Source organism: Uranotaenia lowii, chromosome 2, assembly GCF_029784155.1.
Source record: "Uranotaenia lowii strain MFRU-FL chromosome 2, ASM2978415v1, whole genome shotgun sequence".
Lineage (NCBI taxonomy): Eukaryota > Metazoa > Arthropoda > Insecta > Diptera > Culicidae > Uranotaenia > Uranotaenia lowii.
In genome coordinates, this window is record NC_073692.1 from 300,683,808 (window position 1) to 300,707,993 (window position 24,186).

The window sequence follows — 24,186 nt, forward strand, 5'->3', positions numbered from 1 at the left end:
TTCATCAGTTAATTAAATGTGATTGGAATATCCTTATAGAAGACCAACAAGAGGACAAAAAGTCAGATTAGACAATAAATATGACAAAAAGACATAAATGCTAAAATAAGTAAATAACTAGTTAGTTAAAAATGTATTTTGATAGCATTCAGGGTTTACTAGCAAACATTTTAAATTTAGTAGTAAAGGTCTACTTTTAGCCAAAATCGTTGTGTTGGAGGCCCAAACGTCTTTTGTAAAACGGTTGTTAGCTGGAGTTATATACACTTTACAAACATACATGTTACATATTTATGTAGATAAAACATGAAACTTACTATTGGTAACAATTTTTTCTACCAATTAGTTGTTTCAATAGCAATTTTTCCCAATTTTCTAGTTCATGTTTGCCAATTGCAACGTGCTTCATCTACATTGAGAACGTTTTCTGCTATATTATGATTGATAGTTTATTACCTAATCTGATTCATGTGCTGACAGATTATTAATCTACTTATTTTGAGAATGCAGAATCTCTAATTTACTCGCCAACTTTTCAAAATTGCTTTCAAAAATAACATTTTGAATTATATTTTACAAACTGTATACGAACAATTTACTTCCATCTCACAGCATCTCACTATCACGGACATCCCGAGCTAAGCATATCGGAAGATGCCCTTTTGCTGTATGTTATACATTTTACAGTGTTACGCATACTTTCAAGTGAAGGAAAATGACCGAGACCGAAGTTGCTGTCGCGGCCCCAGCTGCTGCATCCCCGGCCAAGGCCAAGAAACCACGGGCTCCCAAGGGCGAGAAGAAACCGAAGAAGCCATCCACGCATCCTCCGGTCAACGATATGGTCCTGGCGGCCATCAAGACGTTGAAGGAGCGTAACGGATCGTCTTTGCAGGCCATCAAAAAGTACATCGCCGCCAACTATAAGTGTGACGTGGCCAAATTGTCCACTTTCATCAAGAAGGCTCTGAAGGGTGGCGTCGAGAAAGGGAAGCTCGTCCAGACCAAGGGAACTGGAGCTTCGGGTTCTTTCAAGATCAAGGTTGCTGCTAAGCCAGCAGCTGGTGAAAAGAAAGTAGCTAAGAAGCCCAAGAAGGCATCTGCCGCCAAGAAACCGAAAAAGGCCGCTGGCGAGAAGAAACCTGCTGCCAAGAAAGCAACAGCAGCCAAGCCCAAGTCTGCTGCCGCAAAGAAAGCCAAAGCTGCTCCAGTGAAGGCAGCCAAGAAGGCTGGCACGGCCAAAAAACCTGCTGCTGCTGCTTCTCCCAAGCAGAAGGCCACCAAACCATCGAAAACGGCAGCCAAGAAGCCAAAAGCACCAAAACCCAAAAAGGCTGCCCCAGCTAAGAAAGCAGCTGCCAAAAAGTAAATGATTTTACTTTAATATTTCCAGCAATAACCCAAAACAGTCCTTCTCAGGACTACCAATTATTTCATAAGAAAGAGTTAAACTGATTTTCATTAAAATCAACTAACGGGGCGTGTTCGTAACTTGAGACATCAATCGATCTATTTTTTTGGTAGATGTCAAATCGCTTTCCAATGCTTTTGCATACGTTTGTTTGTAATTTAAGAACGCCAGCATCGATAGAAAAAAAATTTACGAACTCGCCTTAAAAGTAGTACAAGCAAAGCAACAAATTTTAAACAATCCCACGAATCCCGATGATAGATGCTTATTTTCAATCAAAAAAAGTTCAGGTTAATTTGCTAGCGTACAAATGAAAACAAATTAACAGCATTATCGATTCTCATTAAAAAAAAAAAACTGACAGCATATACACACAAAAAAAAAGCATAGTAAAATTACTAAATCCGTGGTTTAAATGAACAACAGGCAACCATATTTTTGAGTCAAATATGTTTTGTTGTTTATAATACCTTACGCACACGCTCGTTTTCATTTAACCATTTTCGAATGAAAAATAACCATTTTCTGGGTTTTCCTGCAGAACTGCCAATATGGTTATTTTTCATCAATATTTTAAGGTACAATTTTAACCATATTCCTAGTTTTCGGGTATTAACCGAAAAAAGGATGAAAATTTAACCTCAATCGTGAAAGAGAAAAAACATGGTGCATTTTCGTAATCGTTCGAGGGATCGTTCTTGAAGAGAATAATTATTTGCTGTAGAATTTTAGTTAATTCCAAGCGTAAACTGGTGCAATTATTGATGCACGGTAAGTTATCATTTTCTAACATTAATTTTATTTAATATTAGTGATTTTTTTATTTTTGCAGGGACCGGATAATCATACCAAATTTTTCTTACCCGTAGATAAACGGAAGAAGTTCCAGCTCTATAACGAACTACACTGCTTTGGCAACCAAACAGCGAAAGCAAGAAATTTTGAACCTCCTGCTGGAATATTTGCCTGATAATTTTCACCCCATGGCTGCCCGGAAAATCAAGTGTCGGATTTGGATTCCGGCACGAGTATTGGCGAGACAGCGATCTGCCGGATTGGAATCAAACGACAGACCTCAACACATAGATGTCGTTCACATATCCGGAACCAGAACCAGAACTGATGGTCATCGAATGTCAATAGCTTAGCAGCACCAAAAACTTGGATGATCCCAGATGGCCAAAATCTCCCCCGACTTAGCTTGGAGCACGTAGGCATCGGAGCGGGTCGTAAATCGTTGGGCAAAGGTTTGCCGCTTGGCTTTAGCTCCGGGCTCGATAAGAGCGATCAAGGCAAGGACATGTTCACGTTTACAGCCTAGTCCGAGGGCTCCGAAGAATCCGGCATGGTTGAAACAAATTACCCTGCTTGATTTGGAAGATTTCCATTCGACGAGTTCGCGAAAATACTGGCCGGACTGCACGGCAATAAAAATACTTGTAGGAATACACTACAATACTTTCGACAATAAACAAAACATTTCAAAATCTTATTTTTTTTTCTGACTATCATAGCTGCAATTTTCATCAGAGGAAAAATGCTCCTTAAATTTCAATTAAAAAATAACCATTTTCCAACTTCTTCGCCAAATAAAATACGGTTAAAAAATAACCATATTTCAACTTCTCCCCGAAAAGTCATTTTATGAGTTCTCATGGAGAACTCATAAAATGGCATTTCCCGGGAAAAGGTCTAAAATGGTTATTTTTGAATCTTAAATGGTTCAATAGTTTCTAGCGTGCATAGCTATTTTACTATGTGCTCAATTTGGCTGCGCATAGTAAATTCGACTGCGTTTTAGTAAAATTGTCAATGAAATGATGCATTGTTTTACTTCGTCCATAGTAAAATTAATATGTTTCATGATGAAACTAGTATGTGTTATGATAAAGATTAGGAGGAGCGAGGAGCTTGATTTAAATAGTAAAATTACTATGTATGTTTGTTTGTTTATTTGCATGCATGCATTATGACATTATTTGAAACATTAAAATTCACACTTCCGACACACGTCGGTCGATGTTAGTGTGTTCTCCCGATGCTCTGGAATGATTTTCAAAGTTGTGAAACATTAAAGCAGCTTATAATTAGTTTTTTTTTCTCACGGGTTTGATGAATAATGATCCTGAATTAGTGTAAACAACAAGAATGTTTTGCATGGTACAATTATCATACGCACTGATGTTTTTGAGTCAATAATGTTTTGTTCTTAAAAGTACCATGTGCGTAGTATTTTGTTGATATGAATTGGTGCCACAATGTCTAAATTACTATGCGGACGCTAGTTGTAATAGAAATTATGGTGAAATTATCATGACCATAGTATTTTCGACAACAAACATTGAGAGTTATCGAAAATTACCAGGTACATAGTAATTTCAATATTGTTTCATGCGCACTTTTACAAAATCGATGTAAAACTTTTCGTGGTTGAAAATACTATAGCACTGTGTTGCGGATTAGCCTCGCGACAGAGTTTCGAACGCAATATAAACACCCTTTTTAGCTTGATTTTGATCAGCTTAAAAGCTACAAACAAATTTTATTTTTAATTATTTTTTCAGAAAGTTAATATGAAAAGGACTTACATTTTAGTGTTTTAACTGAATTCTTCAATTGCAATAGATATCGGGTTGTAATTCCACGGTTTTACTCTAATAATTCGACCACGTTTGGCTCTTCCTCACTTTTATTATTTCCGTTCGATGACAGCTCTTCGTTGTGCACCCTCACCAATTCTGCTTGGTTTTGCATGGTTGCCAGTTCCGTTTTTAGCTGAGCCGTTGCTCGAATCGGAGGGTCGACGGATGTACAGTTGGCCTCAACAATCTCCCCCCCGTAAGACGATGTTGTTCCTCCACCAATCTCGTCCTTACACTCGTCCACGACGTCGATCACGGCCAGATTCCCCACAGCTCGACGCATTTTTCCTGAATTGGTTTGAACCACCGCCTGTCTGGCAACCTTGTCTTTTCCAAGAGTGACCTCGATAATCTTTCCTCGGACCCAACTGTTTCGTTGTTTTCCGTCAGCAACGAAGACAAGATCACCAACCTCGATGGGTTTCGTGTTGTTAAACCACTTGGTGCGTCTGGCGATGGTTGGAAGGTACTCCCTTAACCATCTTCTCCAGAACCCGTCTAAAATATGTTGTGCTAGATTCCAGCTGCTCCGTAGACACTCAAGGGCACTGGTGGAATCCTTCGGTGGTTGTTTGACTCCGGTTGAGCTACCAAGAAGGAAATGGTTTGGTGTTAAGGCCTCATCTGTCGCACCGTTCAGTGGTATGTACGTCAACGGCCGGCTATTTATCATGCTCTCGGCTTCCAAGATGATTGTTTCAAACGTCTCGTCATCAGGGACTCTAGGAATGTCATGAAAGGCTTCTAGTGCAGTTTTTACGGATCGCACTAGGCGCTCCCAGACTCCGCCTGTGTGAGGTGCTGCTGGTGGGTTGAAGTACCATTTGGTGTTGGTGTTAGTAAATGTCTCCGCGCATCTTTGGTTGATGTTGTTAAGTTGACGTTGCAGCTCATTAGCGGCTCCTCTAAAGTTTGTGCCATTATCGGTATATATTTCGGCTGGAGCACCACGTCGAGCTATAAAGCGGCGTATGCAGAATTTACAGGAGACAGTGGAGAGGCTGTGGGCGACTTCGAGATGGATAGCCCTGGTTGTAAAGCATGTGAAGAGCGCTACCCAGCGCTTCACATGCGATCGACCAACCCTAACCAGGATTGGTCCAAAATAATCCAGACCAACGTAGGTGAAAGGTCGCTGGAACGCTACGAGCCGAGCCTTCGGTAAAGGAGCCATCATCGGTTGCATCGGGGAACTGCCGTAGACCTTGCACCATTGACAACGGGAACCTACAGTGCGTATCAGCTTCCGAAGTCCCGTTATGTAGAAAAGCTGGCGGATCTCGTTGAAAACAGTTTCGGCATTTCGATGCAAGTAGCGGCGGTGATAGTAATCTACAAGAAGGAACGTTATAGGATGGTTTTTGGCTAGGATTATAGGACACTTAGCTTCGATCGGCAAGTTGGGGGCGGCGCCGATACGACCGTCCATTCTGACCAATCCCTCTTCATCGATGTAAGCTGATAATTTGTATAGCGGACTGGTGATCGGCACCACCCCCGCAGGCTTTTTATTTTGGACTCTCCGTAATGCGACCATTTCCTCTGGAAACGATTCTCGTTGGATAATCTGCAGTAATACCATTTCAGCTTGGCGTAGATACTTTTGGTCGAGAAGTTCTAGAGACTTCGGTTCGTTTGATGTTTCGCTGCGACTTCGCGGGGTGCCAAATCGAAATGCATAAGCGATTGTTCGTTGCATTCTCTCCCACTTGTGGAATCGGTGAACGTCAATTAGTTTCTCGTCGGTTTTCTTTGCATGAAAGTGACTTGAGCGCAATTCTTCATTCCCGTTTGCTGGATTCCATTTTTGTTCTGGCCACGAATCTTCGCTGCCCCAGAGGAAATCTGGTCCACGCAACCATCTGCTCTCGGCTTCAAAGCATGGTCCCCGACCCCATTTGGTGGCTTCGTCTGCTACGTTGCTGCGAGAAGGTACCCATTTCCATTCCATGATGTTTGTTGATGTTAAAATTTCTCCAATCCTACACGCCACGTATGAATGATACTTGCGTGTATCAGAATGAATCCAGTGGAGCACTGTCGCTGAGTCGGTCCAGAAAAACCGTTCAGTTATTGGTATTTGATGGTTTTTTTGTATGAAATCTGCTAGTCGTGTTCCCAACACTGCTGACTGTAGTTCGAGCCTTGGGATGGACAGCGTTTTAACAGGGGCGACCTTAGATTTCCCACCCACTAGGGAACACCGAATTACGCCTCCGTCGGTGTAGCGAAAATAGGCGACACAAGCGTATGCCTCTTCGCTGGCGTCGACAAGCACATGGAGTTGGATTGGTTTGCAAAGCTCGGGGACAGCCGCCCCGAAGTAGGATCTTGGAATATGAATGTTACCCAATCCAGAGAACAAATTGGTCCATCGTTTCCAGTTAGAGAATATTTCATCATTTACTTCGTCGTCCCAGTTACATCCAGTTTTCCACAGTTTTTGTATGATTATTTTTCCTTGAATTATGAATGCGGCCAGCAATCCGAGAGGGTCATATATGGTCATTATTATTCTTAGTATTTGGCGTTTTGTAGGGCGAATTGAACCATCAAACAGCTTGCAGTCAAAGTTCGGAAGATTCAGGGAAAAGGTAAAGACATCGTTTATTGGCAACCATTGAATGCCCAGTACGGATTCTATTTCTTTCGGAAATACGCCCAACTCTTTAGGCGGCAGGGGGATCTCGCCGATGGCTTTAAGAACGTATGAAGAATTAGACCTGAAATTTCGGATTTCAAACCCACCTTGGCGATGTACGAATCGAATATCGTTGGTCAGACTGATTACACTAGTTTACAAAATTTTAAAAAAATCGTGAACTTGATTAACTGACCAACATTTTTAATGTGAAATCGGGCGCTGAATCCGAAAATGAAATTCAAAAAAATCTCAGTAGAGCCGTTTTTGAGTTATGCTCCAAATATGAAATTTCGAAAAAATTAAAAAAGTTCTTGTACTTAGATTAAAATATCTCGGACGGCATAACAGTTATTTGAAATCCCTCTTTTGCATATTGAAGGTGAATAAGTTTTCTATCGATCATCTGAACACTGTTTTTGCGTTTGACCAACAGTATTGCTGATATTAGTGACTTTATGAGAAAAAAAATTATAAAAAACGCATTTTTTTAGAGAAAATTTTGTTTCAACGAAAGTTTTAGACTCGATGGTAGCATTTAAAAAATCTGATTTTCTTTTGCGCTTAAATATCAATTCAAAACAAAGATTTCAAGTGGTTATTTATCAAAATCGGTTGAAAATTGAAGAAGTTATTGCTACTTTACAATAACTGAAATTTTTAGAGTTTTTAATAATTTAACAAACCGCAGTACACTTATCATATTATAGGAAGAATGAAACATGATAAATCTCACTCGCTTCAAGTCAAAATTATTTATTAGCTTACCAGAAGGTCATATGCCAAGTTTCAGGACAATCTGACCATAGGGAGGGGTTACTTGAGTCTCAAACGTGAATAAAGTTTTGAAATATTTCGCCCGGAAGGAACGAAAAATACTGGTTTTTCATCAATAACTTTTTTCATCACTAGTTGATTGTTTTCTATGGTTGATTTTCTTAAAGCCTAAGTTGAGACAAATATTTCACCCGAAGACTGTAACTCGATTGGATTTGAAACAGAAAAGTTATTGCGGTTCAAAGGCCGCAAATTTTGTCCAACACGCAATGAGTACTTTTTACGCATTGCGTTTTATACGACAATTTTCGACCAAAATACAATCTTTGAACCGCAATAACTTTTCTGTTTCAAATCCAATTGAGTTACAGTCTTCGGGTGAAATATTTGTCTCAACTTAGGCCTTAAGAAAATCAACCATAAAAAACAATCAACTAGTGATGAAAAAAGTTATTGATGAAAAACCAGTATTTTTCGTTCCTTCCGGGCGAAATATTTCAAAACTTTATTCACGTTTGAGACTCAAGTAACCCCTCCCTATGGTCAGATTGTCCTGAAACTTGGCATATGACCTTCTGGTAAGCTAATAAATAATTTTGACTTGAAGCGAGTGAGATTTATCATGTTTCATTCTTCCTATACTATGATAAGTGTACTGCGGTTTGTTAAATTATTAAAAACTCCAAAAATTTCAGTTATTGTAAAGTAGCAATAACTTCTTCAATTTTCAACCGATTTTGATAAATAACCACTTGAAATCTTTGTTTTGAATTGGTATTTAAGCGCAAAAGAAAATCAGATTTTTTAAATGCTACCATCGAGTCTAAAACTTTCGTTGAAACAAAATTTTCTCTAAAAAAATGCGTTTTTTATAATTTTTTTTTCTCATAAAGTCACTAATATCAGCAATACTGTTGGTCAAACGCAAAAACAGTGTTCAGATGATCGATAGAAAACTTATTCACCTTCAATATGCAAAAGAGGGATTTCAAATTACTGTTATGCCGTCCGAGATATTTTAATCTAAATACAAGAACTTTTTTAATTTTTTCGAAATTTCATATTCGGAGCATAACTCAAAAACGGCTCTACTGAGATTTTTTTGAATTTCATTTTCGGATTCAGCGTCCAATTTTACATTAGAAATGACCTTCAGTTTACTGAGTTCAAAAATGCTGTAAACTAGTGTTATTTGCTCTTCTGTATCTCTGCTGTCTAAATAGTCGTCGACATAATGACCATTGATTATGGCCTCTGCTGCATCAGGGTATCTATCCTCATAGTCCTTGGCGTTGAGGTTTTTAATGTATTGTGCTGAACAGGGTGAACAGGCAGAACCGAAAGTTGCAACGTCCATGGTGTAGACTTCCGGTTTGGCGGATGGATCATCTCTCCACAAGAACCTCTGAGCAGACCGATCTTCACTTCGAATTTTTATCTGGTGGAACATTTCTTTCAAGTCGCCACATATTGCCACCCTTCTAGATCGAAATCGAAAGAGGATTGCAGGAAGTGACGTGAGTAGATCCGGCCCCTTTAGTACCAATGAGTTGAATGAGGTGTTCCGAACTTTCGACGATGCATCCCAAATAAGTCGCAAATACCAGACTCGTTTCGGATCCGCAGAATTCAGTTCCTCGTAAGTGGCTTTATGAGCGTATCGCTTCTCAAGGTATTCGTTAATGTGTTCCTTCACGCGATTGGCCAATTCCGGATTTTTATAAATTTTCTTTTCTAAACTGTTTAACCGACTAAGCGCCATAGAAAACCCATCCGGAAAGACAACATTGTCGCTTTTCCACAAAATTCCGGTTTCAAACCCTCCAGGAATTCGGCGTGTGGTGGATTCTAATATTTCTCGAGCACGTTTATCTTCGTTGGACTCGAGTGCTATTCCTGTGCTACGAATACCTAAGTTGTCTATAATAATATGTTGCTTAATAATTTCATTTAATTTCTCATCTTCGGTCTGTTCGCTTCCATGATACAGCTGCTGATAGGATTTGCGTGTTTTTAGGCATGGAATTGCTCCGTAGATACACCACCCTAAGCGTGTCTTTGTGGCTATCGGTTGCCCATGTGCTCCTTCACAGATTTTCAAAGGCGTGGCAAGGTGAATATTTTCGAGACCTATTAGCAGTTGTGGTCGGGCGAATTCATAGTCGGTCAGCGGGAGTCCTCGTAGATGAGGATACTCTTCAATAAGTTCTTGGTGGCAAATGGACTGAATCGGAAGCTCTAAGACCTCGACTGTTCTGGCGTTTTTCAAACAGTATCGTTTTCTCTTGTCCTTCCCGGAAATCTGTAGGTCAATTGAACGAGAATTTTCTTCGAAGCGAGTAACGTTAGCGGTCCATTGCAAGTGTAATGGTTCAAGGGTACCTTTGAGATTAAGATTGTCAGCAAGACCTTGCTCGATCATCGTGACCTCGGAGGCTTCGTCAAGGAGGGCGAAGGTAGGGATGGATTGTGATCCGTTATGTATAGTGACGGGGACGATTCGATAGATAGCAGTACTATCAGTTCGATGGAAATAATTGGGGCTGGGATTCGGTCGTCCTTCTGAAGGAGGTGAGTGGAGTAAAGGGTGGTGACGGTAGCGACAACCTTCATACGAACAATCCTTAGGACGGCGACATGGCCAAGGGATATGACTTTTAAGGCAACTCCAACAAAGGTTATGTAATCGGACGATCTTTCGGCGTTCATCAATAGAAAAGTTTTCGAACTTACCGCAGTTCTCCAATCTGTGACCTGGCTTTTCGCAAGCTATGCAAACCTTCTTGATATGGGGCTGATCATCTTTGCCTTCTGCAGGTGCTTGAGCTTCGCTGTGATGATTGAGGTACCCTTTATACTTCACACCACCTTTAGGTCTTGGCTCCTCTCCTCTCACTGGCTTGTTCGCTGTATGAGAATTGTAGGGGGTTACCGTGATCGCCTTTCGTAAAACCTCGTGCATAAATCTCCCAAAACAACCCAAGCTTCTTTCACCTGTGAGTTCCATATAGTCCGCCCATTTCATTTTTGTTTCCATCGGAAGCTTTTCTACCAACTCCTGAAGCAACGTAGGGTTGTTGAAGTGGTCTTCTAGTTTTGCTGCGAGAATGTGATTGCAAAAGTTTTTGATAGCTAACCCATAAGCAATCAAGGTCTCTAACCGACCTTCCTTGGGAGCGGGAGTGTTTCGGATCTTGACTAGAAGTGTGTTTACCAGTACGTCTGGTCTTCCGTAGCACATTTCCAGTGTTTCTATAGCACAAGGAACCGTTTCGGGAATCAGTAGACAGCTTCGTACGGCTTCTAAAGCTTCGCCTTTGAGGCAACGCTGGAGACGAATAAGATTTTCCGCGTTAGTAAGCCCGCACTCTTTCGTTCCAGTCAGGTAGCTACTGTAAAATAACGGCCATTCTTCCGGGTTACCAGTAAACGTTGGCAGTTCTTTGGAAAAGACTGAACGCGCCGCGAGCTGACCACTGGTTAGGGTGTTGCAACCTGATGAGCTGTTTTGTTGATTCGGAAATTCGCTTTCTCTCTGAACGTGATCTTGGGTTCCTAATCTACCGTCTACTTGGGGAACCGGAGGCTGATTGTGATCACTTCGAATTGGGGATTCGATGGGAAATTCACGAGTTCTGTCAGCGTGCTCACGTCTTCCTAGGTTTCGTGCATTTCCGTTAGGGTTCACTATTTCGGTCGAGTTGAATGGTTGTTTCGGTTCTTCCAGTGGATCTCTGATTCGATTTGGGCCAGCTTCACTGGGTCTCTCATCATGACAAATAACTTCATGGTTTTTCAGCAGGTCATCTACCCATTGCTTTGTTCTCCTTCCGCTGAAATCACTGCACCCGCTTTTACTGCTACTGTCCTCGTCAAGCTGAGCATTGAGGATACGATATTTCTCTGCTAGGAATTTTTCCTCTAGCTTCCTCAAGGCTTCCTGACGGATTGCCTCCTTTTTAAGCTGCAACCGCTCAAATTCCTGTTCAGCTTCCTGGCGTTTTCGCTCATCCTCGAGACGCTTCTTCTCGAGAGCTGCTTCTTTTTCGCGTTGTTTCTTCTCGCTCTCCAGGCGATTCTTCGCCAGAGCAACTTCCTTCTCAGCTTGAATCGTTTCCTCCTGAATGCGTTGTAACTCGAGTTGTTTCTGCTCTTGGAGCTGCTGCAAGTCCAGTGCCGCTTTTGCGGCCTTAACGGATGTCGATGTACTTGCTTTAGACCTCTGGGATCTGGATTCATTTTTCCTCAACGTTTCAGGTGCTACAGTTGTACTATGCTTGTCACAGCTTGGACAGAGCCAGCTCCGGTCCGCCACAGAATCACCAACGCCCACGCATTGATAATGGTACCACGATTGGCACCGGTCGCACTGCACCATGTGGTTATTGTCTGGATCCTTACAGAGGCTACAGCTGAAGGTTCTTACGGCTTTCGGTGGCATCCTTCCAATATCAGATTCGATTCTTCGTAAATAAAATCTTTTAAGATTGTTGCGGATTAGCCTCGCGACAGAGTTTCGAACGCAATATAAACACCCTTTTTAGCTTGATTTTGATCAGCTTAAAAGCTACAAACAAATTTTATTTTTAATTATTTTTTCAGAAAGTTAATATGAAAAGGACTTACATTTTAGTGTTTTAACTGAATTCTTCAATTGCAATAGATATCGGGTTGTAATTCCACGGTTTTACTCTAATAATTCGACCACGTTTGGCTCTTCCTCACTTTTATTATTTCCGTTCGATGACAGCTCTTCGTTGTGCACCCTCACCAATTCTGCTTGGTTTTGCATGGTTGCCAGTTCCGTTTTTAGCTGAGCCGTTGCTCGAATCGGAGGGTCGACGGATGTACAGTTGGCCTCAACACACTGAAATGGTAAAATTCTAGAGTTTGTTTTGATTAGGTCGTATGAACCAATATAAACAAAATTGAGTTATTGGCAGCAAACAGTCCATAAACATGTATTCTATGTTAGCAAAAAACTTGGTCTCAATTGATCAATAAATAACTTTACAAAACTGATTTGAATTTAGGACGCATAATGACTTTCTCACTTTCGAGTGTAATTTGGTTTTTGCGACTTTTTGCACTGCACTGGATTGGCGTGCAAAACAAAGGTCGCAAAATAACCAAGGGGCTGAAGAAAACAAAAATTCCCGTACCAAGTTTTCAGTCAAGAAACCCGCAGGAAGAAGAAAAATGAAACGAGTGAAACACGTATAGGGGCAACATGGCGTCCTCATTGCAAAAATTTCAACCAGAGGCAATTTTTTAATAATCCTTAAAATGATATCTGCGGCTCGGGAATGTCAATCAAAGGGATCTTTGGTGGCATTAATAAATTATGGGTGGGCACAAAATGCGGAGTTTTCAGCATAATCCTTGTTAAAATTGATTCTAAATCTGCAGTATGACAGCAACAGATGCGTTCGGCAACCAAAATGTTACCCTATTTCGAGTCTGTTATGGGGTGAAGTGTTTAATTTCGGGAACCACACTGACGTTCTGGTACCAAAAATTTGGTACGGTGCGTTTGTATGCGATTTGACAGCTGGTTCAGTCCTCTGAAAATAACAGTCCGGCGTGTTGGTTTTTGCGACCTTGTGCATTTTCTCCAGAAAATGCTCCGCCGAGTGTAGTAAAGCTTGAAATTAGTAAGTAAAGGGTGGTAAAGGTGGTTTAAGTCATCTCAGTGGGTTGGATGGTTTCAATTTGCTGCTGGGTAAGTACAGTAAGTGATAACTTTAATGGCTAAACAAACTTTCACTAAGTGTCTTTCATAATTATGTTACCACAGCATCAGCCAGCTTTGGAAAAGTTTCCACTATGGTTTCTGAAGGCATGGATGTACAGCTATTTCCGGTCGAATAGAAACCTGAAGGGCAGTTGCTCGAATCAACGATTCTAGGCTGCAGCAGCGATGGAGGGAGGATTTCTACACTGGAGCAGGAAAACAAATTTAGGCATATGATCCGCCACACAAAATTGTCGACCTAGTTATAGAATCCAAAGATTCTGTAAAGCACATATCACCGGCAGAGATCTAAACATCTAAACAGTGAGAAACGTAAGTCCTTTTTTCTTCTATACTTTTATTTAAAAGATGCTTGGCAATTTGCCACTTATTAAATTACTTCAAATCACATGTGCCACTCAGTGCAAGAGTCTTGTCATATCAAGACTTAGTTCTTGAAGCTTTTAATCAGGAATCACGAAGTTTAGGGCAAAATAACTGGAGTTTTGGATAAAATTTGTCAATGTGCAAAACGACGTTCGCACCAAATACGTAATGCGAAAGGGCGCAAGTGCATGTTCACTCGAACAACGTAATTTATGCCTGAATCGAATGCATTAGCCTATTTCTCATCTACTTTTGCATCGCATATACAATTTTCAGACTATTCTGAGCAATATTTTAAATTCTAGAATTAAAAATGGGTCGCAAAACTTTAACAGCGATTTTCTCAAAACACTTGAGGTGGCTCATACGACCTAATTAAAACAAACTCTAGAATTATCATGACAGCGTCTTTGAGATAACCACTCAATTTTTTTCCGTGTACACACAACACGCTCCTTTTTTAACATTGCGTATTCAGAGATAAATGAATTTACACAACTGCGTAGTTAGACCCAAGGTGTGTATATATAGATGGTGTTACCGTATATCAAATTCCCGATTCAGCCATTTTGGCTTTTGAGGCTATGCAACTGCGGAACTCATAGAGTTCATTTAACAGCAAACCACAGAAAAGCTGAGCAATTAATCTTATGTTTGTAAACAAACTTGAGTTAACACACAAACGTTCAACATTATCACATAATATTGTCAATGCAGTTAAAATCCGAAGTTTTCGCGCTGGTGATCGGCAACCTTGCCAACCAGCGACGATGAACAATTCTTCAAATACCTCGGCGATTGGCAACCCGTTCTTTTGTTTGGTTCCCACACTCGAAAGATGTCTGATTAAGATGAAATGTCGTCAGTGATGTCGCCGTCGCTGATGTTGACGAAAACTCCGGTTTGGGGATTCAGCGACAATATACCAGTACAAAGAAGTCGATTCATTCATTCAAATATAAGGGGAACAGTCTACGAAATTTTAAGAAACGAAGAATCACAAGAACATTCACTTTTAGAATTCCTTAAAGAATGTAATATCTACAAAACTCTGTAAAAATTAAAAAATCAAGACACGAATGCCGCAGAGATGGTACAGTGTCTCAAATAAACAAAAAAAAAAATCGTTCAAATAATAATTTAGTGCATCTTAATAAAAAAGATACATATCATATGACGATTTAATTTAGTGTGTCTCGGCTACACTGACCAGGTTGGAAAAAAAAGTCTGTGTATGTCTGTGCACAAGGGTAATCACAAATTATGGGCATGGGCCCTATTACAAGACGAGTCGAGTAACTCGTCTCCGATCCGACTCCGGTCACTGTCGAGTCGAGCGAAATGTCGTATTACGGTAGTCGAGTGAAACAGCTGAGTCACGAACCTTCAAGCTCATGGTCCTTGGAGAGGTTCGGTACTATGGTTGACAAGATGGTAGAGGTGCTAACGGGGAGAAGCCCCATCGTTATAGCTGGCGACTTTAACGCGTGGGCCGATGAATGGGGTAGCCGCCTCACAAACCCAAGGCAAGGCTGAACGTGGATCTGGCCAACGTAGGAAACACCAGTACCTGCCAGGTTCGGAACGGGAGCGAGTCAACCATAGATGTCACCTGTAGCCTGGGGTTGGTATGCGATTGGATTTTGAGCAAGGCCTACACGAATAGCGATCGTTTTGCGATCCACTATCGGCTAGGCTCAAGTACGCGGACAGGTAGACGTGAGTTTTGGACAGGGGAACGCCTCTGGAAGACAACACAGTTCGACCAGAACGTCTTTGTCTAAGTGTTGCACTGGGAGAGGAACCTGGACAACCAGTCCGCGAAGGAACTGACGAGGGTTCTAGCTCGCGCTTGCGATGCTGTGATGACGAGAAGGGCCAAGCGTGCGATGACGAGAAGGGCCAACACTATAAGCCACCCGTCTACTGGTGGACAGAGGAAATTGCAGGTCTGCGTGCCGTTTGCCATAGGGTGAGGCGCAGGATTGTTACAGTTGATTTTTTTTTAACTTTATCTATGGTGTGATTTGAGCAAAAATACAGTTAAAACCCAACCCTAATAAAAAAAAACCAAGAGTGAACTCGTTCGACCAGATTTGACCCACTGTATCGAACATATTTTTAGAAAAACCCGAAAGTCCATAGTTCCCAGAAAACTGAAATAGAGAAAAGAAAAAAAATCTGGTTCTGTCATCGACATTTCCGAAGGTCAGTTTAGTTTTGGCAAATTGGAGAAAATAAAGAAAGATTCGGAGCTTTTGCTCCGCATCCACACGGAGAAGAGAAGCGGCGATCGTGCACAGATGGCCACTCCATCATCGCCAGCTTCGGAGCCAGTACATCGACAGTGCAGTCAGAATAAGTGGGACGTCCGCCCACAGCAATCAACAACTCCAGGACAACATTCGGCCCGGCAATGTCGTGCGTCGCCATCACCAGCCACACCTCCGGCTGTGTGGGAAGTGCTGCACCAGCAGCAGAGTAACAACAACTCCAGCAACAACATCCGGCTCGACAATGTCGTGCGTTGCTATCGGTGCGATGCCAGCCACACCTCCGGCTGCGTGGGAAGTGCTGCACCAGCAGCAGAGTAACAACAACTCCAGCAGCAGCATGGACAGGCAGTCGAGCGTCTCGGAGGCAAGTACGAGGCAGACAGTGAGACCATGCATGGTTCCCCAGGAAAGTGCCAGGCGGACGTGAACCGTAAGTGGAATATGAAAGAAAATACACTCTGACAAAACGACCGGAATAGTCGGGAGATTGGGTGGGTGAAATAAAATGTGAGCAGTAGTAAAAATTAACCTACATAATTCTTTCGATTTTTTATTTTGTGGCGACGACCACAAAATAAAAAAAGTGATCCACTCGGCAATAGAATCTTTATAAGAAAAATGCCTGAATAAACAAACCTGATTAAAAGAAATCATTAATCTAAAAATAATTGCTGTTAGGTACTTACTTTCCGGTAGCTTCCGTTTTCGGGTTTTCACTAACCGACTTTCGGATCGTTTCCAAGAACATCGTAAAAAGAACGTCATTCACACACACGTAACCTAAACACCCAACGCACCTCGCGCAAAACGTCGGAGGAAATATACCCGCCGAAATTTCCGGAATCTTCTCACGGAACGGTCCCGGTTTTCCTTGATACCAAACTTTTTCGAAGTCGCTTCGCGAGTTAATTTTTAACGAAATTACACCTTTGACGAACGCTGGAACTGCGGATAAAACCGAAAAAAAACCGTTACAATGATTTTAGAACACGTGCGTATTAGGGTTACCATCCGGTCAAGAAATGTGTAAGAAGGTGTTTCAAATATCATTTTCTAAAATAATTATCAAGAAAACAATAGTAAATCGCTCAAGAGCAAACATTACAATGTTTTCGTTATGGGTTTCTAAAGTGCGTCTGTAGTATGAATTTTGTGCTAAATAAACGATTGTCTTTATTCTGGCTCACAGTCTTCAGTGGAGATTTACCAGTTTGGTTGTTTGTCGTACATAGATCCTCATCCAGGTGATAAGTAATTTTTAGAAGTTAACATTTGGATCTTCCCAGAATATATTACCTATAAGGGCCGGAACATTATACATTCAAAGTATGTTCAACTTGTTTAATGAGAGTATGTGGCTCTGTTGAATTATGATGTCATTGTATCACGTTTAAACAAAAATACGACCAAAAACATGATAGTAGAAAACAAAAATTATGAATTTAACAGTGGATGTGTTACGTGTTTTTTGCTTATTGAAATGACTTTTAATAAAAATCTACAGGATTGCGACAAATAAGTGTGGATCTGATGAATACAATATTTTCTTCATGTTCAAGATAAGACATCAAGAATTTCAAATTTTGAAAAGTTATGAGAATATATTTGTCGTAAATAAAATATTTCTTAACTTAAATTTACTTCAATCGTCATCATCAATCGGTCTCAGCATAGTGTTGCCTTTCATTCGTTTGATGTTCAGGGGTAGAATACTGGGACCGGCGCCTCTGCGGTTGTCGAACTTCCGCTTTATGGTCCCCACAACACTGCTGTAGAACTCGGCCATCTCCTCGTCGGGCACGTCCGTTCGCATCTTTTGCCGTTCCGCCGCCTCGGCGCGCTGCTTCTCTGTTAGCTGAGCCATGTCCTGATTTTTCTCCAACTCTATTAGCCGTTCTATTTCCGGGTTCATTCCTCCGTAGCTTACCCTGCCCTCGATTAAATCCTCGCAAGGTACATAGCTGGTCTCAATTATATACTTTGAGGATTCGTGCAACATCTTATCAGTAATTTCGTTTTTATAAAGCGCCCTAAAATATGGAAATATTAAGTTAGCAAAATGTTCTCTGTAAGACAACGTAAATATTTTTCAAAAACTTACCTGCCTTCTTCGTCATCTTTCTCCTTTTCTAGTTTTTCTCTAGTTCTGGACATAAACTTCATCTCCAAAATACCCTTGGATAACTTTACTTTATTCATTTTATTACTCATTTTGTATTATTTCTGAAGATAGTTGAAGATTGAAATTTCAGCAAAAAATTTAATCTATAAATCAACTCACGCAGCATGCTGCGTGTTCAACAAAAACAAAACAAATTTCGTGCTGTGAGCTTTATGTTCTAAAATAACACTGAAAATATTCGACACCTTAAAATGGGAATAACAATCGATTAGTTTTTGCGAGTGTGTTGTTCTACACAGCAAAAAATTTCTAAAAGTATACGGAATCTAAAACACGAGATGATGTATTTTTTCTCAAGTATAATAAAAAAAGATGTAATTTTCACTCCTTTTGATGAAATTTTAGTCTGTTTTCAAAAAGCGAATAGAAATCAACTGTTTTGCTATAATTTTACATTCCAAGATGTAAAAATAAAGCGGCCGATGAAATTTATATCGCAAGCAGTGTAAAATTATATCTGTTGATTTAAAATAGAATGAAATTGTTTGTTTGTTATTTTTTTGTATACCATTTGCCAGTTGAGTCATAGAGCGCTGATGTGGTCTAGTGGATAGGCTGGTGCGAGTTTGGTAACCCAGGCGTACTGGGTTCGATTCCCGGTATCGGCAAGAAAAACTTTTGGGTTCGATTCCCATAAGTTGCCGACAGGTAAGATGTGTTTCATTGTATAAATAATTATATATTTCAGAGGGAATGCATCTGGGATAAATCTGAAGAGACTATTGCAAGCGGAGTGGATTGCCAACCATTGTACTGCCGCTGCCGGCAAGTCTGTCCCATATGCAAAAACAACGAACCGAGAAAAACGGCTTTAAAGATTTTTATAAACTTTCTTGGATTTCTCGGTTGAAACACCACCTTTTCTATTTCTTTCTTCACAGATATTAAGATAATTGTTGTAGAATTTCGTCCAATGTTTGTTTGCTTTGGAAGTTGTTGATGCAGAGGAGAAAATAATGATGGGACAGCCTTGCGAGTATATTTCGCATGCGTATTAAATGTACCCGCAAAACTGTCCCATTTTTGGCTTTTCTTTTGTCAGTTGATCATTTGATTCTCTCTATCTGCACTGTATTATTCACTTTACTGGTTGTTTACTGATGAAAATAAGTTTAAAATGATGTTTATAACATATTTAGATAAAGATAACGTAAGTTTATCGTAAGAATTGAGTAGGTCTAAAATAAAATCAATAACAACGTTCCATGAATAAAACAAACTATACCTTCATCTTTTGGAAAGATTTTCTGTCGATTATCTTTTTAGAAAGACTATAAATACTAACAAATTGCTGAATCAGAAAAGGCGAAGCATCTTGGCTGCAAATATTTATTGAGAAAAATCAATACAATATGACTTACGCGTGTTCTACCAGGTACGCGTATTTTGGTTCATAGATTTTATGGCAGTCCAAGCAGCAAATAAGAGCATGACAAAAACCTAAAAAAATATGGCTCAGTCAGCTACAAGACTGTAGTGAAGATACATGAGAAATAATAATATTGAAATAAAATATACATCTGGTATCACAAATAACAATAACTTGATGATTTATATCAGTACAAAATATCCCAGTGATAAAAATAAACGAAATCAACATCAAATTAAGAGAGAGTAAATGAAATGCAACCCTGAATAACTTCTACACCGAAAATAATTTTCACTTAAAATGTAAGTGACCTCTGGAGTGAATTTGCGCCATTTGTGAATTCATGTGAATTTTAAGTGACCGTCAAGTGATATTCACTTAAGTGACTGGTCAAGTGAATTTCAAGTGAGTGACGAAGTGAATTCTAAGTGAGCCTGAAGTGAATATGAAATGTATGCTCAGGTCTATTAAATCTTTGAGTAATAGTGATTTTAAGATGAAATTTCGGAATATAAGTTATCAATAAACTTTGTTTAATCAAAACAATTTTTTATTTATTTACGAATTCGATAAAATACATTGTTTTTTTCACAAATTTATTGATGAGTTCAAATTAAAGTTTTGGCTTGAGATACTCATTTACTTTTTCGATTTTTTCCCAAAATTTAGGTTGATTTTTTCTGAAAATAAAAAAAAATTAATAATGTTTCGAGGTTTTATTTTCATGATATGTACCTACTTACTTTTATTTGCACTGTTCTTGAAAATTTCAGAATAAAAATACCATCGGGAAGCATTTCCGAAACCTGTGTTGAAGGACAGAAAGAAAAATAAACATTAAATTGAAATATTTTGATTATTGAAAATTTATCACAACTTACATCCAACAAAGATTTCCCACCATGGCCAATTTATTCATAGTTGCTCTGTAGAAGTTACAACTTCTGCCGATTCATATTTTGGCCCCTCATTCGGATGAATAGTTGCACTACGACATATTATCCGCCTCACAGGATATTTTTCTCGGGCTCTGGAAGTATATAATTGTTATGAAACTTATATAAATGACTCTTTTTCTGCACCTACCAGCTCATACACAATTCTGTTATGTTTCCATAATAAAAACAATCTTTCACAACATGGCTGTCATTCGCTACCTGTACATTCATTTCAATTTTAAGTGACCGATCAAGTGAATTTGACAATTAAGTGACGGGTCAAGTGAATTTTAAGTGAGAATGTAATGAAATTGAAGTGAGCGGCGAAGTAAGTGGATTTTCAGAGGAATTTCAAGTGACAGTCACTTAAAACTTATGTGATGAGTTAGTGAACATTGATTCGGTCACTTGAAGCATAAGTGACGGGTAAGTGAAATCTACATGAGCCACTTGAAATGAAGAAATTCACTGAACTCCCACTTTTAAGTGAAACGTCAAGTGTATTTTAAGTGTGATTTTGGGTTCAGTGATGCACCGAAAATAATTTTCACTTAAAATGTAAGTGACCTCTGGAGTGAATTTGCGCCATTTGTGAATTCATGTGAATTTTAAGTGACCGTCAAGTGATATTCACTTAAGTGACTGGTCAAGTGAATTTCAAGTGAGTGACGAAGTGAATTCTAAGTGAGCCTGAAGTGAATATGAAATGTATGCTCAGGTCTATTAAATCTTTGAGTAATAGTGATTTTAAGATGAAATTTCGGAATATAAGTTATCAATAAACTTTGTTTAATCAAAACAATTTTTTATTTATTTACGAATTCGATAAAATACATTGTTTTTTTCACAAATTTATTGATGAGTTCAAATTAAAGTTTTGGCTTGAGATACTCATTTACTTTTTCGATTTTTTCCCAAAATTTAGGTTGATTTTTTCTGAAAATAAAAAAAAATTAATAATGTTTCGAGGTTTTATTTTCATGATATGTACCTACTTACTTTTATTTGCACTGTTCTTGAAAATTTCAGAATAAAAATACCATCGGGAAGCATTTCCGAAACCTGTGTTGAAGGACAGAAAGAAAAATAAACATTAAATTGAAATATTTTGATTATTGAAAATTTATCACAACTTACATCCAACAAAGATTTCCCACCATGGCCAATTTATTCATAGTTGCTCTGTAGAAGTTACAACTTCTGCCGATTCATATTTTGGCCCCTCATTCGGATGAATAGTTGCACTACGACATATTATCCGCCTCACAGGATATTTTTCTCGGGCTCTGGAAGTATATAATTGTTATGAAACTTATATAAATGACTCTTTTTCTGCACCTACCAGCTCATACACAATTCTGTTATGTTTCCATAATAAAAACAATCTTTCACAACATGGCTGTCATTCGCTACCTGTACATTCATTTCAATTTTAAGTGACCGATCAAGTGAATTTGACAATTAAGTGACGGGTCAAGTGAATTTTAAGTGAGAATGTAATGAAATTGAAGTGAGCGGCGAAGTAAGTGGATTTTCAGAGGAATTTCAAGTGACAGTCACTTAAAACTTATGTGATGAGTTAGTGAACATTGATTCGGTCACTTGAAGCATAAGTGACGGGTAAGTGAAATCTACATGAGCCACTTGAAATGAAGAAATTCACTGAACTCCCACTTTTAAGTGAAACGTCAAGTGTATTTTAAGTGTGATTTTGGGTTCAGTGTGAGTATGTAGAAGAGAAAGAAAGAGATGAATAATGAAATAGGTACATGCAAATCAATATTCGTTGGGGGATCAGTTTGTACAAGATTGTATCGGATAATAGTCGACACCTGGGTGGGGGAGGAAGACTGAATAAAAAAAGAAAAAAAAATTTCAAACGTCAAATTTCTCTCATCAATCTACCGACCAGTGCGAAGGTTCAAAATTTTACTTTCTTATTTAGTAATTTTTAATAAAACTTTTTTCATGCTGAAAAGCACTTGTTTTGCATAAAACAATGATTTAATTAAGTTTTGCTTTGTTCTGGTAAATTCCTGCATGATCAGGCGTATTATGTCGCTCAAATTTTGTCAAAGTTTTGAAGCTGATAAATAAAAATGACTTGATTAATGGTTGTTCTAAAAATATAGCTAAATCTAAATTTAGCACCTAAAAAACTGAGTTACATGACTCACTACACGAAACTGATCATCGTAAGTTAAAATTTGAACGATTACAAATCTTTTCAACAATTGCTGGCTTTTTGCCGAACAGTAAAAAAACGATGCAGAAAACGATGCAGAAAACGATGCAACAAATTTCAGTCTTCCTCCCCCAGGTCGACACGAGCGTTCTCAGAATTTAAGGATTAAAAAAAAATGTAAATGGTTACTAATAATTCGATTTGTCGGGGCCGCGAGACCATCAGATACGACACTGACTACTTTCCATGTTTTACAACGAACAATTAAATAAGCCTCATGCGAGATAAAAAAACAGTTTTGTGGAATTTACCCATTAGGCTAATCATAGCTTGTAAAAAATATGGAAATTGTTATTCTCGACTTTACTGTACTGTTTTATCTAGTCTAACTATCGTAATTTCAATAAATGCTTATTTTGTCGCACACATTGTATGAATATTTGTAAAATTAAAGTAAATTAGAAAAGCAATTTTAAAGCATTCTGTAAAAATAGACATATGGGACAGCTTTGCGGGTATATTTCATATGGGACAGACATGACTTGGTATTTTTTTTCATACATGTTGAGAACAAAGTTATGAAAGTTTTTAGTCCACATTGAAGAACTAACTGTATTTGAACGATTTTTGAAATAAACTGAAAAATGACGAAAATGCAAATGGGACAGTCTTGCGAATAGCGTCAGTGTAGGTCTCTGAAGGTTGGATGCCTTCTCTCGACGAACCATCGGCCGTGGAAGCCTGAGAAGCAATTCGAAGGCGAAGCCACACAGACATAGGCTGGACCTTGCTACCGATGGGGGAACCATACATACATACATACATACCATTTGCCAGTTGAGTCATTTTTCGGAAACCGAACGTCTTCGTTTCAATACGCAGCTCAATGATCTCTATACATTATTGCTAAAGTGGTAAATTTCTAAAGAAATATACAAACGAATGATGTTATAAAAATTAATTATTTGTTTTTCAATTACAGCGACGGCAGATGTTGCTGTGGCAGGGATCCGGAATATGATTGCCAGGAGAGGAATTTGCGTGAACAATCCGAAGCATTTGTGAGCAAAAATCCCTCCTGACCCAGCAGTGACCTGTATGGAACCGGACCATCATGACAGTCCGGAAAGAAATTTCCTTTGGTTCCCCAGTGAGTGGTTAAAATATCAGCAGAATATCTTCATATTCTACAGTGCCCCAGCCTGGCGGTGCTCGTGATGGTGGGTGTACTTTGTTTTTCTTTACTATTTATGTTATTTTTAAATAAATGTTTAATAATAGTAAACTGTAGTGTAGATTTCTTCTCAAAAGACTAATAATATTTCAATATTTCATTAAAATTGAAAATATCCCGAGGAAATTCTAAAAATGTTACATCGCTGTGTATTTTTACACGACAATAAGCTGATCTCTTTTCGTGCATCGTTTATGGTCTAAATTTACACGCCTCAATGTAATGATGATGTAAATTTAGATTGAAAACGATGTTCCGTTTTCGTGCATCGTTTTCAATTACAATTACACAAATTACACGAATTTTTCTTGCTGTGTATGTTTTGAACCTCGGCCATTCTTAATTTTGAGTTAAAAAAAAGGAGCGTGCGTCGTAGAAAATTTGATCCAGTGTATGAAATATTTCAAATT

General features: G+C 39.1%; 3 protein-coding genes and 2 long non-coding RNA genes across 6 annotated transcripts; 1 reads left to right on the forward strand and 4 right to left on the reverse strand.

Annotated features, from left to right (window-relative positions):
• The first annotated feature begins 688 nt into the window (after positions 1-688).
• LOC129747689 (histone H1B-like) lies at positions 689-23,789 on the forward strand. 2 transcript variants are annotated; one of them, XM_055742004.1, is made up of 2 exons: positions 689-1,365; positions 23,525-23,789. In XM_055742004.1, the coding sequence occupies exons 1-2, from the start codon at positions 716-718 to the stop codon at positions 23,622-23,624; spliced, it is 750 nt and encodes a 249-aa protein (XP_055597979.1). In that variant the 5' UTR covers positions 689-715; the 3' UTR covers positions 23,625-23,789. The 2 variants fall into 2 exon arrangements, with proteins under 2 accessions (XP_055597979.1, XP_055597980.1); XM_055742005.1 differs by lacking the exon at positions 23,525-23,789 and adding an exon at positions 2,281-2,869.
• LOC129747688 (uncharacterized) lies at positions 3,863-6,527 on the reverse strand. Its single transcript, XM_055742003.1, has 2 exons — positions 4,000-6,527; positions 3,863-3,940 (listed from the first exon to the last, which is right to left on the reverse strand). Exon 1 carries the CDS (start codon positions 6,002-6,004, stop codon positions 4,061-4,063), a length of 1,944 nt encoding a protein of 647 aa, XP_055597978.1. The 5' UTR covers positions 6,005-6,527; the 3' UTR covers positions 3,863-3,940; positions 4,000-4,060.
• LOC129747690 (M-phase phosphoprotein 6-like) lies at positions 17,450-18,164 on the reverse strand. Its single transcript, XM_055742006.1, has 2 exons — positions 17,970-18,164; positions 17,450-17,898 (listed from the first exon to the last, which is right to left on the reverse strand). Exons 1-2 carry the CDS (start codon positions 18,077-18,079, stop codon positions 17,511-17,513), a joined length of 498 nt encoding a protein of 165 aa, XP_055597981.1. The 5' UTR covers positions 18,080-18,164; the 3' UTR covers positions 17,450-17,510.
• On the reverse strand, positions 20,012-20,735 carry LOC129747691 (uncharacterized). The gene is made up of 3 exons (XR_008737555.1): positions 20,301-20,735; positions 20,163-20,225; positions 20,012-20,099 (listed from the first exon to the last, which is right to left on the reverse strand). It is a non-coding gene; the product is annotated as an uncharacterized LOC129747691 (long non-coding RNA).
• LOC129747692 (uncharacterized) lies at positions 21,206-21,929 on the reverse strand. Its single transcript, XR_008737556.1, has 3 exons — positions 21,495-21,929; positions 21,357-21,419; positions 21,206-21,293 (listed from the first exon to the last, which is right to left on the reverse strand). It is a non-coding gene; the product is annotated as an uncharacterized LOC129747692 (long non-coding RNA).
• Positions 23,790-24,186: the final 397 nt, after the last annotated feature.

Excerpts from the sequence above, each read along its gene's own strand:
- LOC129747689 (XM_055742004.1), top strand. The coding sequence starts at position 716 with ATGACCGAGACCGAAGTTGCTGTCGCGGCCCCAGCTGCTGCATCCCCG. Across the intron at positions 1,366-23,524 it reads AAGAAAGCAGCTGCCAAAAA|CGACGGCAGATGTTGCTGTG; the intron begins GTAAATGATTTT and ends TTTCAATTACAG.
- LOC129747688 (XM_055742003.1), bottom strand. The coding sequence starts at position 6,004 with ATGGAATGGAAATGGGTACCTTCTCGCAGCAACGTAGCAGACGAAGCC.
- LOC129747690 (XM_055742006.1), bottom strand. The coding sequence starts at position 18,079 with ATGAGTAATAAAATGAATAAAGTAAAGTTATCCAAGGGTATTTTGGAG. Across the intron at positions 17,899-17,969 it reads AAAGATGACGAAGAAGGCAG|GGCGCTTTATAAAAACGAAA; the intron begins GTAAGTTTTTGA and ends TCCATATTTTAG.